The 18,193-nt window shown below is 52.9% G+C and overlaps 1 protein-coding gene across 1 annotated transcript in view; it reads left to right on the top strand.

Annotated features, from left to right (window-relative positions):
* LOC147730350 (transcription elongation factor SPT6-like) overlaps positions 1-18,193 on the top strand; it is a 430,594-nt gene that overhangs the window by 308,384 nt on the left and 104,017 nt on the right. Inside the window, exon 10 of the mRNA XM_086955156.1 lies at positions 272-384. Coding sequence (XP_086811282.1) covers positions 272-384 — 113 coding nt within the window. The remainder of the gene's footprint in view (positions 1-271; positions 385-18,193) is intronic.

Below are 18,193 nucleotides of genomic sequence, written 5' to 3'. Positions count from 1 at the left end.
TGGGTAATGGGTAGAGGTTCCTGAGAGGGTTGTGGTTGAAGTTCCAGGTACAAGGATGAGAAGGGCATGGAATGTACAAATGGCATGATTCTTTGCAGATGCTTAATGATTCGATGTGCATTGTCCAGAGTGAATCTGTGTAGGAGGGCATATGTGGCTCCATGAATAGATACAGAAGTGGCAGAGATACCAGAGAGAGGGTGTAAGAAACTTAAGACTTCAGGAAATTGGTGCACAAGTAACCCATTGCTGTACATTTCTCTATTTTCAGAATTGAATACTTAAGCGTAACACCAGAAGGATTTCGATATAGAGGTCAGATCTTTCCCACAGTTAATGGGCTTTTCCGATGGTTCAAAGACCATTATCAAGACCCTGTGCCAGGTGAGTACAATGAACTCTTTTGTGCTTACACTGCTTCTTTGAAGATGTTTTCAGGCCTGGTAGCCTTAGACTCCTTTCTTGCAGCAAGTGTAGCAGCCTAATATTTATTTAAACAAACAAGCAGTAAGATTTAAAAGTGTAACTTTAGGCAATGTAGCAGCATAGAGTGTAGTGCCTCTCACAACTAGCTCAACATACAGGTATAGGTTTCAATACCGCTTACTAAAGATACACAGCTAATTAGGCACGCACGAGGGATGGTGCACTCTAAACATTTATTCAGTCATTAGTCAGCATTAACCCTTTAAGTGTGCCCGTCGGCCAACGTCCGTCGCGAGCACTACCTCGGTAGTGCTGCGCATGTCAGTTGGCTGACGCGGCCCCGCCCACTCAATGGAACGCCCCGCACCGCGGCGGAATCGCCACCGCGGTTAAGGCATTAAACATTTAGCTGTATATGGCTATTGCCTATTGAAATCCGCTAATGAAGCTTAGCAACAGCTTGTCACTTACTCTTGACAGTCAATTTCTCAAGGCCTTGTGGTTGCAGCATGGGTACAGTACGTTCAGCTACATGCCAGCCTGCGTTTGTGCATTCTGTAGGCTTCTATCATGGATTCTACAGTCCCATCTCACGCTCAATCGTGTCCTCTTTTCTACTTTATTGCTCTTTCTTCATTGATGATAGCTGGTCCTTACTCTCCTATTTAATCAATCAGGATTTATAAATCTGAAAGAGACACGTTAGTGATAGATTCCTTACCTTAGAATATCCCCAGGCGTCAGACTGGATCCGGAAAATTTTTGCGTAGCAATACCCCTGCGCGCTGGTAGGCGTCGTCTGCGGCTCCGCGTCCGTCGTCGGCGTCGTGAGCGCCGGGATGACGTCATCGGAGTATATAGACGGCGCCCATGCGCGCTGACGTCAGTTCTTCTTTTTTCCGCGCCAGCTAGCGCAGATCCGGAAGAAGCTCTACCCCCAGTCACTTTTTGACTGAAAACTTTTTTGATCTTTTTGATCCTCTACTTAGTCGATTCTCGACTATCGGTGCCAGGGATGCCCGGGTTCAAGCCTTGCTCGAAGTGCGGCCGACTCATGTCGGTCACGGACCCCCATCGCCGGTGCCTGAAGTGCTTAGGCCTCGACCACGACGATCGAACCTGTGACGACTGCCGGGCCCTGACGTCGAAGGCTAGGCGGGAGCGGTCCCGCAAGCGTCTCGAGCTGAGGCAGTCGGCCCCGCGCCGCTCCAGGTCCCGGTCCCGGTCCCACGGGAGGTCGAGGGACAGGTCGCGAGGTCGGAGTCATCGACGCTCCGGGAGTGGTCACCGATCGTCTGGATCCAAGTCCTCAGGTAAGAGGCATGAGAGGTCGGAGCGACACCATCGGTCCTCCGACCCGCCCCGTCGCTCGCTCGATGCGACCGGGGGTTCGGGCGACACCGCCCACGCGGCTCCGCGGGAGTCGCAAGCGTCGCCGCCTGCCCCACACCTTCGGGTCCCTGGGCACGGCGCGTCGCAGGAGGAGGTCGAGAGGTACCTCATGGCCATGAGGGCCCTCCCTCCTCAGTCGGTTCCCGTGGCGCCTTCGGGCCGATCGGCTCCGTCTGGAGGTCCTTCCGGGTCGGGCGCTTCGGCCCCGACGACGTCGGGTGCTTCGGGCCCGGCGCCGCTGGCGACTTCGGTCCCGGCGCCGCGCGACCTCGCTGGATCCGGCTCCGGATCCGGGACCTCGCCGGTCGACCTTACGACCTCACCGGCGCCGTCCCTTCAGGTGTCGTCCCCGGCAGCCGTAGTGGTTGCCGACCCCAATGCTTCCTACGGTCCGCCTCAGGCGTCGGAGGGGCGCCGCTGGCCGCCGATTCCGTCGGCCGTCGGAGAATTCTATCTCCACGAGGAGGCCCTGGCTGTTCATCCTGGTCTCCAGGAGCTGGGTGACGAGGAGCAGTGGGAGGGGTCCGAGGACCCTCTGGCACGTGATTGCCAGTCTCATCAGGACTGGACATTTGAGCTTGGGGAGGCCAGTGGTATTGACACATCGCCAGACACTGGATTTACGTCGCCCCCGACTGTGGCTTCGGAGGCGGGTTCTGCTTACAGTGTAGTGTTGACGAAGGCAGCTAAGGCCCTAAACCTTGAGCTCCCCGTCGCGGCCGTGAGGACTAATCTCCTCACTGAGGTACTCAAACAGCAGTCCGGCTCCGCGGAGCCCCTTCTGCCGTTCAATGAGGCCTTGTGTGACGTTCTGCTGGGCACTTGGTCCAAGCCCGCCACAGGTCCCCCTGTGGATAGGAACGTGGCCAGACGCTACCGCCCGGCACCGGGCGACCCTTGCTTTTTGTCCACCCACCCCACCCCCGAGAGCCTGGTCATCCAGGCCTCCACTTCCCAGACCGCATTCCCGACGGCCCCGCCCGATCGGGAATCCAAGAGATATGAGCAGTTCGGGAAGAAGGTCTTCTCGTCTGTGAGCCTAGGGCTCCGGTCAGTGAACACCAACTGTCTCTTGGGCCGCTACACCCACACTCTGTGGGACACGGTTGCGGAGGTGCTGCCACAATGCTCTGAGGAGGTCAGGGCTAAACTCAGCCAAACCCTTGCGGACGGCCGAGATGCAGCACGCTTTTCCATCCGGTGTGGGCTGGATACCACGGACTCACTGGGCAGGGCGATGGCAACGACGGTGGCGGTTCGACGCCACGCCTGGTTGAGGTCCGCCAATTTCTCGGCCGATGTCCAGGCTACTCTCCTGGACATGCCGTTTGATGGCCGTCGCCTCTTCGGCGACAAGGCAGACCATGCGCTGGAACGTTTTAAGGACTCCAGGGCCACGGCCAAGTCCTTGGGTCTTGCGGCCCCACGCCAGCAATCGGGTGCCTTTCGCTCCTTTCGTGGCCACGGAAGGGGCGCCCCACCACGGACCGTCAGCCACGCGCCGCAGAATGTTCAGCAACGCGGTGGCGGCCGTGGGAACCGCCGTGGCGGTGGTCGGGGCCAGCGGCGAGGCCAGTCCACACCTCCCTCAGCAGCCCCCGCCTCAAAACCTTCCTAGTCCGAGTTTTCAGGCCCATGTGACGCCTGTGGGAGGCAGGGTTCGCCATCACCTCTCCCACTGGCATACAGTCACTTCGGACAGGTGGGTGCTGCAAATTGTCCGAAGGGGTTTCTCCCTCCCCTTCGAGTCTTCCCCTCCATCCATGCCACCTCAATGCCACCGTGTGTCGGGGGATCACTTGCGACTTCTGCAAGAGGAAGTTTCGGCCCTCTTGGCCAAGAGGGCCATCGAGCGCGTTCCTGGGCCAGAAGTAGGACGTGGCTGTTACTCCCACTACTTTCTGGTACCCAAGAAGGGCAAAGGGGGCCTACGCCCTATCTTGGATCTGCGGAACGTCAACGGCTTCCTCCGTACGGAGAAGTTCAAGATGCTCACTTTGGCTCAGGTCCTGGCTGCCCTGGACCCAGGAGACTGGATGGTAGCGTTGGACTTGCAGGACGCCTATTTCCACATCCCCGTCCTGCCGGCCCACCGGCGTTACCTGCGGTTCACGGTAGGCCACGAGCACTTTCAGTTTACCGTGCTCCCCTTCGGCCTTACCAGCGCCCGACGGGTGTTCACGAAGGTGATGGCGGTGGTCGCAGCCCATCTGCGCAGGCAAGGGGTGTCAGTCTTCCCCTACCTCGACGACTGGTTGTTGAAGGCGGGCTCGCCCCAGACAGTCGTCAGCCACCTCCAGACTACGGCCGACCTCCTGCACTTGCTGGGGTTCTCCATCAATGTGCCGAAGTCGCACCTGTGTCCCTCTCAGAAGCTCCTTTTCATCGGAGCGGTTCTCGACTCGGCGCAGTTTCGGGTTTACCCACCCGAGCAGCGGGTTCGGGATATTCAGGCTCTGATTCCTATCTTCGGGCCGTTATCCCGGGTCTCGGTCAGGTTGACGCTGCGGCTTCTGGGACTGATGGCCTCCTGCATCCTTCTGGTGCGTCACGCCAGGTGGCGGATGCGGGCTCTGCAGTGGGACCTGAAGTTTCAGTGGGCCCAGCATCAGGGCAACCTGTCCGATCATGTCCTGATCTCGGAGGGCACTGCGAGACAACTGCAGTGGTGGCTCACGGACCGCGACTGGGTCAGTGGCAGACCCCTCTCTCTACCCCAGCCGGAGCACGTAGTTGTGACGGACGCGTCCCTCCAGGGCTGGGGAGGCCACATGGGAGAGGCGGAGATCAGAGGCCTCTGGTCTCCGGCGGAGTCCCGGCTCCACATCAACCTTCTGGAGCTGCGGGCGATTCGTCTTGCACTGAAAGCATTCCTCCCGTCTGTCCGAGGGAGTGCAGTGCAGGTGTTCACCGACAACACCACCGCCATGTGGTACTGCAACAAACAGGGCGGTGTGGGGTCGTGGACCCTTTGCCAGGAGGCTCTGCGCCTCTGGCAGTGGCTGGAACATCAGGGCGTGACTCTGGTGGTTCAACACCTGGCAGGTTCTCTGAATGCCAGGGCGGACGAACTCAGCCGCCGGTGCATGATGGATCACGAATGGCGTCTGAACTCGGACGTGGCGCAAGGTCTCTTTCGACAGTGGGGAGAGCCTTGGTTAGATCTATTCGCCACAGAAGAGAACGCGCAATGTCAGCAGTTCTGCGCGTTGGAGTTTCCAAGGCGGCACTCGCTCGGAGACGCTTTTCGTCGCGAGTGGAGCTGCGGCCTGTTGTACGCCTTTCCGCCTATACCACTTCTGCCCAGAGTGCTGAAGAAGATCAAGCGCGACCGGGCCCAAGTTATCCTTGTGGCTCCGGACTGGGCTCGAAGATACTGGTATCCCGAGCTACTCAGCATGTCAGTCGATCCCCCGATTCGTCTGCCTCTTCGGGAGGACCTTCTGTCGCAGCAGCAGGGGACGGTCCTGCACCCGAACCTGTCCAGTCTCCACCTACAAGCTTGGAGATTGAGCGGCGGCAGTTGAGGCCATTTGACTTGCCTCCCGAAGTCTGTGACATCATTCTGGCAGCCAGGCGTCCCTCCACAAAGTCGGTATACGCCTGCCGGTGGAATAGATTTGTGGCATGGTGCGCAGCAAAGGCTGTGGATCCCCTCTCTGCACCCCTTTCGGAAGTGCTGCTCTTTCTTCTTTCCCTTGCCCAGCAGGGCTCTGCTCTGGGCACTCTTAAAGGGTACCTCTCTGCTCTTTCAGCCTTCTTGAGGCTACCAGATCAGCCTTCTTTGTTCAAGTCCCCTATAGTGAGTAGATTTCTGAAGGGCATCACACACATGTTCCCTCCTGTTCCCTTCGTGATGCCCCAGTGGGACTTGAACCTTGTTCTCACCTATCTGATGTGTGCTCCCTTTGAGCCACTTCATAACTGTCCTCTTCGCCTCCTTACGCTGAAGACGGCCTTCCTGGTTGCCATCACCTCTGCCAGGAGGGTGAGTGAGCTCCAGGCTCTTTCTTCTTCTCCGCCTTTCCTGTCTGTTCATCCTGATAAGGTGGTGTTGCGTACACGACCTTCCTTTCTGCCCAAGGTTGTCACGGCCTTCCACATCGGGCAGTCCATCACCTTGCTCACCTTCTTTCCGCCTCCGCATCCCTCGAAAGAGGAAGAGAGGCTCCACCGTCTGGATCCAAAACGTGCGCTCTCCTACTACCTGGACCGCACTCGCCAATTCCGGGTGGATGACCAACTCTTCGTTGGTTACGTGGGCGCGAAGAAGGGAAAGGCTGTACACAAGAGGACCATCTCCAGGTGGATCATCTTGTGCATCCAAGCATGCTACTCCATGGCGAGGAAGGAGCCCCCGGCTGGATTGCGGGCTCACTCCACTCGGGCCACGGCAACGACAACTGCCCTGGGCCGCGGTGTCCCCCTGCAGGACATCTGTCAGGCAGCCACGTGGGCCTCGCTGCACACGTTCGCAAGACACTACTGCCTGGACAGTCAAGTCCGGAGGGATGGCTTCTTTGGCCGTTCCGTCCTCCAGGACTTTCTGGTGTGATATTGGTTCGCAGACCCACCACCGGGGTTGGTATTGCTGGGGTATCTATTCTAAGGTAAGGAATCTATCACTAACGTGTCTCTTTCAGATGCACAAGTTACTACTTGTGTAACGATATATCTGTAAGAGACATTAGTTAGTGATAGATTCCTTACCGCCCTCCCATCCTCCCCGTTCTGCGAACCGATATTTAGGGTTAAGGTCATCCCCTTTCAGGGCCCTAGTTTCAATGGCACCAGTGTTAGTTCTATCATGGCTCTGCGTATCTGGCGCGGAAAAGCTGTGTTATCAGAACTGACGTCAGCGCGCATGGGCGCCGTCTATATACTCCGATGACGTCATCCCGGCGCTCACGACGCCGACGACGGACGCGGAGCCGCAGACGACGCCTACCAGCGCGCAGGGGTATTGCTACGCAAAAATTTTCCGGATCCAGTCTGACGCCTGGGGATATTCTAAGGTAAGGAATCTATCACTAACTAATGTCTCTTACAGATATATCGTTACACAAGTAGTAACTTGTGCAACGGGGCTTATAACCAGATAGGGTATCCATGCGCTTGCGGGTCCAGGAGGCTTATTTGAACAACCAGGTCTTAAGGTTTAAGGTTCCTTTAACACTTTCTGGGTAATCTGGTAGACTTTCATTTTTCCATACTGTACAGTTGGTGGACTTGTTTGGCATAGTTGTGCTGATGCTGAGGAGTCTTTAGTGAAAAGCTGTCACTGTCACACAGAGCAGTATTCGTATTCAAAGTCCAATCAGTACAGCGTTCAATTGTCAGGTTGCCCCTCCTCCGTGCCAGGACATTAGTGAGCCTATAAACTACCTTCCTGTATGCCCCAGGCATCCTTCCCTTTGTGGTATATTTCATTTGTTTTTGCAAATGTTTCAGCTTTTATCTGAGATATATATGTAGCATTTTTGTCTAACAACCTTACAGAGCTGGCCTATTTTGCCAAATGTAATGTCTAGTTCAATTCTGTTTTGAATTGCAATACTTTGTATGGCTACCATTTCATCTGTGATATTTCCCAGGGTTACTGTTGTCTTCTCAGGCAGGTTATCTATTAGCCTGGCCAATTATTGTACCTGATTACTAGTGTGAGCTATCCCATCTGGTGGTCCCAAATGCACTCAACATTTTTGTTGCCCAGGCAGCCATTCTCTTCAGTCTCTATTTTGAGTCTGGTGGTTGGTCCTGGCATGATGGACAGATAACAGCTCCTATACTATCCTTGGGGTAAATAAAAACAGGCCAGTCCACATACGAAGAAACCCCCCTCGTATCCTCTCAGTGCTGGAGCAGGCATTATAGTCCACCCATACCCAGTGTCTGAAGACGGTAAGTCTATATATTCCTTGCAAGTGCCGTTTCCTAAAATGGAAATAGAACATGTTCTTTCTTAAACACACAGGTGATATTATTTGTTGTTCTATCTTAAAATATGAAATCTGCTGCATTGGTGGCCTGGATTTGAGAGCCCGAGAAATAAACCGTAGTTCTGCAATCCTTCTCTAATTGTTTTATCAACGTAGCCTATGTTAGAACTGGTGTTTTCTGATTGTCACAGTATGCATCCTGTACAAGCAGGAACTATCACTCTTGTCAAGGTAAGCTGGATGCACACTAATTGATAGCCTGTACTCACCCTCTGGTAGCTTGGCATAGAACAGTCAGACTGATCTAAAGAAGAAATGTCTGAAGTATGTGTGACACACACACACACTCCCACTCACACTCGCACACTCTCTCATTTACTTACACTCTCTTCCACCCAGGGTAGCAAGTATAGATTATATGAATACAGTAAGACCAAACTGACAAAAATCCAATAAGTAGAACCAGAGTTATGATTTCTTTTTTTAATAAATTAAAATGTAGTACTTCGAGGTAACTAGTACTTAGAGGTTAGTTAAAGTCGCACTGGACCAGGGCATGCCAGCTACAGCACTCATGCAGGTCCTGCTGAAAAAGTACTGTGGATGGAGAAAGTGTCTACATCGACGACTCGATGTGTCTGTTCCGATCTGCGCCAGCTGTAGGAAGCTGACTTTCTGTGTAGTGGACCAAAAGGAGATACGCTATGAAGAAAGTCCAGAAACCTTTTATTGGTTTACAGGCTTTAATTAATAATCCCAAATGCTCTCTTTGGTGGTAGTGTGAGCAAGCAGTTTAGGCTTATCGGAGGATAGTGTTGAGCATTTGTTGTACACAGAGAGTCAATAAATGAAACACACTCAAGCAGAAACTCGAGATAAATTTAGAAAAACAGATTTTTATATAATTTTAGACACCAAGAACATCGGAATCAGATTTTTACAGAAAAAAACAGCAGAAAATCACATTTGAGACATGAGCCTTGAATGCAGTAATGTTATCCTATGGAAGAAACATTCACTGCACAGGCATACTTAGAAACAATTCCCAGGGTTATTCTTCTGGTCTTAAGATGCTTAGGGGCCAGGGTCAAAAGAACTACCAGCAGTTTTGATTTACTTTTACTGATGTGTCCGGGTGCAAAGATGCTGGTTGTGATAGTAGCCTCAAACACTACCTGTTAAATTCAATGGAGAAACCTGTACCAAGAAAAAGACTGCAAGTGGGGACTTGGGGACAAGTCCAGCAGAACCCAAAGGAGGGGTCTCCGCTCTTAAGCTTCTCTGGGGCAAGGGGGCACTGTTTGTTGGCTCAGACTCTGGCTTTTGGGGCTCAGGTGCAGATATGTCTTGCCCAGCGTGTTGCTTGCGTTGGAGCCTCTCACGTCTGAGGGTCAGCCTGGTGATGTGGGAAAACAGGACAGCAGGGCTACTCTCGGTGCTGGCCTCGGAAATGCTGACGTCCCTCGTCAGTAGATCGATCTTTTCAGGGTTGGTGTCAGGACTGGTCACTTAACAAGCCTTGGTTGCTGCAAGGGCTCCAGTACCCAGAGTATTGGCGCTGGGAGGCTCCTGACGGGTCTAGTGGCTCGAGACTCGCTGGGGAGATGGGACTGACCTCTGGGTGCCACAAAGTCCTTCTCCTGGGGAGCTGCTTCCTTGACAGACCTGGTGGTCAGCAGATCAGTGTACTTGGCAGATGCTGACAATGGCTACAGGGAAGTGGCTCCTCCACTTCAAGGGAGATGCTGACTGGTTAGCGAAGTGCTGGTAGCCCTCCAAGGCTTTAGGAGGATGCACAGCTGCAGGATGAGTCAGGTCTTTGCAGTTGCCTGGATAGCAGCAGGCAAGCAGGGTTTGGTGCCCAACCTGGTACTGGTCCGCATGTTCGTCTCTTCTTGGTTCTTCATCTGTTCCCAGTAAACAAATCTGACTTCCTGGTGTCAGGGAGCAACTAAATAATGCATTTAGGGGCCTTAAGTGGAGTGTAAAGTTGTAGCCAATGGGTTACCTACCCCTGGGGTTAAGTACTCCCTCTTTATGACATCTTCCTGGGAAGAGTGTGTTTAAACTTGACCCAGAGTTCCTAGTTCCACTAAAAGCAAAATGGTGGAACCCTTCTTTTATCGTTCGCTACTGATAGCCCACGGTAGGGGTGTGATTAGCTTTAGAGTGAACACGCCTTCTTACTAGATAATATTCCCACCTGTCCTGGTGCCAAATGGGTCTCAGGGCATGGATGCCATCTCCCGGGTAAGGGGGAAGCCGGGTCGCATATCAACGGCTGTAGGGACTTTGAAGCCTCTGGCCTTGATATGCTAAAACGCCAGCCATCCTACTTGATGAGATGTCAACACCTTCCTCTGGAGCTGGCATTATTTCTGGCTTCTGAGAGCGTACCTTTTACCTGCAGGGTGTCATAAACGTGTCTGTGGTGGAAGGCTCGATGATACCAGTCAATCCGCACAGGTGCCCTCAGGGTGCATGTCAGGACAAATCAGATACTGCCATTGTAGGTAGCTCAATTTTTGTTGCAGTAATCCCCCTACCCCCTTTTTTGCCAGACTAGTAATTGACTTTGACTTGATGTACCCTGGTTCCCTAGGCCTTTGTTCTTTCCCAAAAATGTACCTTGTACCCCCAATTGGCACCTCTCTGGCCACATGTCAGTACCTTGTAAGAGATACCATGGGTACAAAGGGCACTGTGGGCATTGAAGGCCTTTATGGGTGGCAGCACTTATTATGCCACCCTTAGGGCGGGGGGGTTGTGGGGGGGTTAGTAGAAACACCCACACACACCCACCTCTGCCAACCCCACCGCTCAGGTGGGGGAGGTGAGGTGAAGCCCACTATTCAGTGCCCGCCATGTTGAAGATGGCTGGCACTCTCCAATCAGAGTTAGGGATTGTGCCCACTGCCCCACGTGATGTAAGCACCCTAAGGTCATTATTAGCCCATTGGCTACTGACAAAGAGCACTAAAATGGCCCCTAAATACAGTAGTCAGGGAGCAGCCCTGAACCAAGAAGACAGATTCCCTCAACCTACGAAGAAGGATGAAAGAAGACGCCCAGGTGAGGAGACTACAGAGAAGAGCCGACTTGGCCCCAGCCCTACCGGCCTGTCGGCAGTTTCCATAAATCCTGTGCCAATAGTCGCCTTGTCCTGCAGCCAGCAACCTGTAGAACCCTAAGAGGACTTACTACCTTCAACAAAGACCGGATCTCCTATGAAAAGCAGCTCTGTTCAAAAGAAACTCCCAAGAGAGAGTCTACTGAAGACAAAGGAACTCTACACCTGGAACCACCAATGCACCTGACTCCTGCAGCCTGAATCCAAGTGGCTCACCAGTGCCAGTGAGATCCCCTAGCGCTCCGGAGTCAGAATCCACCATGAGTTGACCCCTCCAGGACTCTGCGACGTCGCCTTCAGCCTCTGCATGGAGCCCCACCTCCCCTCCCCCCCCCCCCCCCCCCAAACCCAACCTCGAGTTGCCTGGTAAGTTAAAATCCGACCTCAAAAGACACCCCTGCATCCAACCGCCCTTTCGTCAGCAGTACCCCTGCTTGTCGGTAGGCATCGTCTGTGGCACCATGTCCGTCGTTGGCGTCGTGATCACAGGAATGACGTCGCTGGAGTACTTAGACGCTGCCCTCGCGCACTGACGTCAGTTCTTCTTTTTTCCGCACCGGCAAGCGCAGATCCAGGAAGAGCGTACCCTTAGTAATTTTTTGACTATCTTTTTGGGCATTTTATATCTTCAACTCCTGGTGCCAGTAGGGATGGCCAGTTTCAAGCCGTGTGACGCCTGTCACCAACTGATGTCGGTTACCGACCCCCACCGCCGGTGTCGCTACTGCTTGGGGGGCCAACCACGATAACAATACGTGCCCTGACTACCGGGCCTTGACATCAAAGGCTTGGCGGAAGCGTTCCCGTAAGCTCCTCGAGATCCGACAGTCGGCTCTGCCCTGCTCGAGGTCCCGGTCGAGGTGGTCGAGGGACCAGTCGCGGAGCCGCAGTCATCATAGATTGTCTGGATCCAAGTCCTCGCATTCGGGCAAGTCGAGGCATGGCAAACATTTAGAAGAAGCATCGTCGCTCTTCGACCTCTCCTCGTTGGTCTTGCGACTCAGCCGAGGGTTCAGGTGGCACCTCCATTGGGGCTCGTGCAGTCTCATCTAGCCTCACACCCTCCGGTCCCTGGGCTCGATTTGACTCTGGAGCAGATTTGAGACTTCCTCGTTGCCATGAGGACTCTCTTTCCGCCGTTGTGACCCGCCGGCGCGCCTTCGGGCCCCACGGTTCCAACTGGGGGTCCTAGTCTTGGGTTGCCGACGGCGACTTTGGTCCCCTTTGGATCCAGGCCTGGATCACGGTTGTCCTCGGGCGCCGCCGACCGCGGTTTAAGCCTAGGACTGGGCTCGGCGGCACCAATCGGCGCCGTCTCCGACTGGTGAGCTTTTCGCCTATGACCCGGCTCCGTCATTTTTGCCTGTTTAACAGACCCGTATCAAGGAGAGGACTGGGAGGGGTATGAGGACCCTCTGGCACAGCAGTGACAGTTAAGGCAGGACTGGGCAGATGAGCTGGGGGAGGCCAGTAGTCTAGACACTTCGCCTATCACTGGTTTTCTCTCTCCTCCCTCCGTGGCTACGGAGGAAGGGGCAACTTATGCTGTGGTGCTGCGCGGGGTGGCCACAGCCCTGGGCCTTGAGTTCCCTGAAGCGGCCGTGAGAACTAACCTCCTCACCGATGTGCTTCAACCGCCAGTAATCTCTTTGGAGCCCCTACTGCATTTTAATGAGTCCCTCACTGACGTTCTGATGGGCACTTGGTCCAAGCCCACCACAGTTCCCCCTGTGGATTGGAACGTGGACCGGCGCCACTGCCCAGCTCCAGGCAACCCCTGCTTTCTGTCCACCCATCCCACCACTGAGAGCCTGGTTATCCAGGCCTCCACGTCCCAAACCGCATTCCCTACCACACCACCGGACCGGGAATCCAAAATGCTGGAGCAGTTTGGCAAGAAACTGTTTTTCTCTGTCAGTCTAGGGTTGAGTTCCATTAATACTCCATGCCTCTCTGTGGGATAAGGTGGCGGACGTGCTGACCCAGTGTCTGGAGGAGGCCATGACACGGCTCGCCCAAGCACTTGCTGAGGGGCGGGATGCAGCACAATACTCCATTCGATGTGGACTTGACACCACGGACTCGCTGGGCAGAGCCATTACAACGACAGTGGCGATTCGTCGTCACACCTGGCTGAGGTTCACCAACTTTTCGGGGGGTGTCCAGAGCACTCTCATGGGCATGCCTTTTGATGGCCGTCTCCTCTTTGGCGACAAGGCAGATAGCGCGCTGGAATGCTTTAAGCACTACAGGGCTATGGCCAAGTCCTTGGGATTTTTGGCCCAGCGCCAGCAGACTTCTGCTTTTCGTCCCTTTCGAGCCAAAAAAAAGGGGTGCTTCCGCACGTTCATCCAGCCACAGGCAGCAGAAACAACCACAACGCGGTCACGGACGTGCATTCCGCCGTGGCGGGGCATCGGGGTCAGAGAGACGGTCAGTCTACCTCCGCTCCCGCAGCATCTGCCTCAAAGCCTTCCTAGTCTGAGCTTTCGTGCCCATTCCACACCAGTGGGAGGCAGGGTTCGCCATCACATACTCCACTGGCGTACCATCACTTTGAACAGGTGGGTGCTGCAAATCGTCTGAAGGGGCTACTCCCCTCTTCGAGTCGACCCCTCCAGCCATGCCACCGCAGTACCACCGCATGTCGTGGGATCACTTGCAACTTCTGCTGGAGGAAGTTACGGCCCTCTTGGCCAAGGGGGCCATTGAGCGGGTTCCTGGGCCAGAAGTAGGACGTGGTTGTTATCCCACTACTTTCTGGTTCCCAAGAAGGGCAAAGGGGGCCTGCACCCTATCTTGGACCTCAGGAGCATTAATGTCTTCCTAAGGAAGGAGAAGTTCAAGATGCTGACTTTAGCTAGCTCAGGTTGTGGCTGCCCTAGACCCTGGAGACTGGATGGTAGCGTTGGACTTGCAGGACGCTTATTTCCATAGTCCCGTCCTGCTGGCCCACCGGCGCTACCTGCGGTTCACGGTAGGCCAAGAGCACTTTCAGTTTTCTGTGCTCTCCTTCGGCCTCACCAGTGCCCCTCCGGTGTTCACGTAAGTGATGGCCGCAGCTCATCTGCGCAGATTACGGGTTCCAGTCTTCCGCTATCTCAACAACTGGTTGTTGAAGGCGGGCTAGCCCCAGACAGTCGTCTCCCACCTCCAGACTACGGCCGACCTCCTGCATTTGCTGGGGTTCTCCATCAACGTGCTGATGTCGGACCTGATTCCCTTCCAGCAGCTCCTCTTCATTGGAGCATTTCACAGACAACACCACCGCTATGTCAGGAGGCTCTGCGCCTCTGGGCATGGCTGGATCATCAGGGCATCACCCTGGTGGTTCAACTCCTGGCAGGTTCCCTGAACTACAGGGCGGGCGAACTCAGTCGTCGGTACATGATGGATCACAAGTGGCATCTGAACTCTGACGTGGCGCAAGTCTCTTTCAACAGTGGGGAAAGCCTTGGTTAGATCTATTCGCCACCGAAGAGAACGCGAAATGTCATCAGTTCTGCGCGTTGGAATTTCCAAGGCGGCACTGGCTCGGCAACGCTTTTCGTCGCAAGTGGAGCTGCGGTCTGCTGTATGCCTTTCCACCTATACCACTTCTGCCCAGAGTGCTGAAGAAGATCCGGCGCGACCGGGCCCAAGTCATCCTTGTGGCTCCGGATTGGGCACGAATATACTGGTATCCCGAGTTACTCAGTATGTCAATCGATCCCCCGATTCTACTGCCTCTTCAGGAGGACCTCCTGTCACAGCAGCAGGGGAAGGTCCTCCACCCGAACCTGTCTTGCCTCCACGTACTTATTTATTTGTTATAGAGTTTTATATAGCGTTGACTAGACCCGGAGGTATCAGAGCGCTGTACATGAGGATTAGCAAGTTACAAGTTACAAAATTACAACAATTACAGGAGCCAAGAATAACATAGGGAAAAACAAACAGTGTTACACAAATACGTGAGTTACTAGCGCATAGCCTAACCAGGACACAGGTCCTAGGGGCAAATAAGGAAGAGGGGGGAAGGAAAAAAGGGGTAGGGAATGCAGATCGGGTCAGGTAGACTGGCAAGGAGAATATACTTCAGGGGATGGATTCTTCGGAGGGCGGGAGAGGAAAGGAGACACATCAGAGAGACAAGGGAAACCATGTCCAATGTCCTGCTGGGTAGGTGATGGCCGGAGGGGTGGACCAGAGCCTAATCTCCTCGATAGCTGATAAAACAGCCCCACCGGGCAGCGCCCATGATTGATCGGGCTCCGGGGTCACAAAATACAACACCATGAACCAAAATCGCTGGATTTGGAGAGATTGAATGGCCACCATCACATAAAACCTCAGGTGAGCCCAAAGGTTCAAGGAGGGGTTGAACTCAGTGGATTAGAGCCAAGAAGGAAATCCCTAGCCAGGGAGCTCCTGGACGGAGCTCCTCAAATGTCACATGACCTGCATGACTTTATGCAGTGCAATATCCATTGCATTCAAAGATATAAAGTAGCCCCTCTTGGCTTGGTGAGCTCCATGACTTTGCCTGGTTCATAGGACTGCTTGTCTGTAGAGAGTTGGACCTTTTGATTATTCACACATTTATCTTCCACATTAATCCACACTGAGAAGGCCTCCAGCTCTGCAGTCTGGTCTGCAATCAAGATGTAATAGACAAGTAGAGCAGCAAAGGGACCATGTGTGACGTCAGCTGGAGGTTCAGGCTGTGATGGTCACAGTCAGCATAACTGCTCTGTGTCCCACGTTGTACAATTTTTCCCTTGGATAAAATTCCAAGCAAGACGAAGAGGCAGCAGGATGGAACCAACACACAGATATTCCGTGGAGATTGAGCGGCGACAGTTGATTCCATTTGACTTGCCTCTTGAAGTCTGTAATGTCATTCTGGCAGCCAGGCGTCCCTCCACAAAAACGGTATATGCCTGCAGGTGGATCAAACTTGTGGCATGGTGCACAGCAAAGGCTGTGGATCCCCTATCTGCCCCTCTTTCAGAGGTTCTCCTCTTCTTTCTCTGGCCCAGCAGGGCTCTGCTCTGGGCACTATCAAGGGCTATCTTTCAGCCATTTCCGCCTTCTTGAGGCTTCCTTATCAGCCTTCTCTCTTCAAGTCCCCTGTTGTAAATAGATTCTTGAAAGGCATTACTCACATATTTCCTCCTGTTCCCTTTGTAATGCCTCAGTGGGACTTGAATCTAGTGTTAACCTATCTTATGTGTGCTCCCTTTGAGCCACTCCATAACTGTCCTCTTTGTCGTCTGACTCTCAAGACTGCTTTCCTGGTTGCCTTCACCTCTGCCAGAAGAGTGAGTGAGCTCCAGGCTCTTTCCTTTAAGCCTCCTTTGCTTTCTGTCCATCCGGACAAAGTTGTTCTGAGGACTCGTCCTTCTTTTCTACCCAAGGTGGTTACTGCCTTTCACATCGGCAGACCATTACCTTGCCCACCTTCTTTCCGTTTCCACATCCTTCAAAAGAGGAAGAGCGGCTTTACCGTCTGGACCCAAAACATGCGCTCTGCTTTTATCTGGACTGCACACGCCAGTTCCTAGTGGACGACCAACTCTTTGTTGGCTACGTGGACGCTAAGAAAGGAAGGGCGGTGCACAAACGAACCATCTCTCGTGGGTCGTTTTGTGCATTAAGATCTGTTATTCCTTGGCTAAAAAGAATCCTCCTGTGGGGATGCGCGCCCATTCCACTAAGGCCACGGCGGCTAATACTGCCTTGGGATGGGGAGTCCCTTTGCAGGACATTTGTTAACACAGCTACGTGGGCCCCACTGCACATGTTTGCCAAGCTCTACTACCTGGACAGCCAAGTCCGGAGAGACTGCTTCTTTGGCCGTTCGGTTCTCCAGGACTTCCTGGTGTGATCTTGGTTTGCAGACCCACCACCGGGGTTGGTATTGCTGGGGTGTCTATTCTAAGGTAACGAATCTAACACTAACGTGTTTCTTTCAGATGCACAAGTTACTTACCTTCGGTAACGATATATCTGTAAGAAACATTAGTTAGTGTTAGATTCTTTACCGCCCTACCCATCCTCCCCGTTCTGCAAACTGACATCTAGGGATAAGGACTTTACCTGTCAGGGTCCTAGTTTTATGGCACCAATGTCGGTTTCTTGCATGGCTCTATGTTCCTGGCACGGAAAGCTATATACAGAACTGACGTTCTCGCACAAGGTCGGCGTCTAAGTACTCCAGCGACGTAATTCCGACGATCACGACGCCGATGACAGACGTGGAGCCGCAGACGACGCCTACCAACACGCAGGGGTACTGCTGATGAAAAAACTTTCCGGATCCAGTCTGACACCTGGGGATATTCTAAGGTAAGGAACTTGTGCACCTATCCCCCATTGGATAACATTGGGCCTCAGAACTCTACACCGGCCGCCCTATTGCCGCTGAGGGTGTATGTAACCCTGGCAGGACGCTAGTTCTAACCCCTGAATACAAACTCGCACAAACTTGTACTTAATCTGCTAATCAATGACTCCATTTCCTCCCATAGGATTGCATTGACTGTTTTCCTTGAAAATTCTTCAAAGTGTGAAGTTGGTTTGTATGAAACATTGAAAAACTTCAAATTTACAATAACTGATTGAATTACCTTTTCTCCAGGAAATGTCCCTGTGTATTATCTAGGCATATCACACTGAGTAGAAAAAGTAACTTAAAAAGTAATCTAAAACGTAACGTACAAAGTAATCTAAAAGTAACTCAAAAGTAATTTCGACCCATTGACTTATCTGTAATTCAACCAACTGCATTTGAACCTGCATTCAACTGCAAAACATTGCATAGGATTTTGCTAAGTATTATTTCACTTACCTTCACTTGGCTTGGTGCTAGAAATAAAATAACTTAATAATATTTTTGATAGAGACAAATTGGTCTGAGTTAAGTCTGAGTGTGTGGCATCATTTCTTGCCCGAGTGTGTACAAATGCTTAACACTACCCTCTGATAAATCCTTAGTGCTCGCCCACACTGCCACAAATAAAGAGCAAGGTGCTATATAGTTTTACCCCTGCCTACCTTTGGGGTACCACTGGACTCACTCTGTGCACACTATTCCTTATTTTGGTAAAGTATATACAGAGCCAATTTCCTCAAGGCATTAGTATGGATTTGTCAAGATGAGGTGTTTGATAACAAACACCATTATTTTCAGTGAAGCCATCGTGTAGCTGGGTACTTCGTAATGACCATTGCCTAGTACATATATACTTGAGATTGCTTCCTTAACGCTTGCAATTTTGTGACAATAGAACCAGACTTCAGAGGCATATGTTCTCATGCAGAT

The sequence above is a fragment of the Lissotriton vulgaris genome, chromosome 2_1, assembly GCF_964263255.1.
Source record: "Lissotriton vulgaris chromosome 2_1, aLisVul1.2, whole genome shotgun sequence".
NCBI classification, from domain to species: Eukaryota; Metazoa; Chordata; class Amphibia; order Caudata; family Salamandridae; genus Lissotriton; species Lissotriton vulgaris.
Note: the sequence above shows the minus strand (reverse complement) of the source record. Positions and strands in the feature narration are given on the sequence as shown.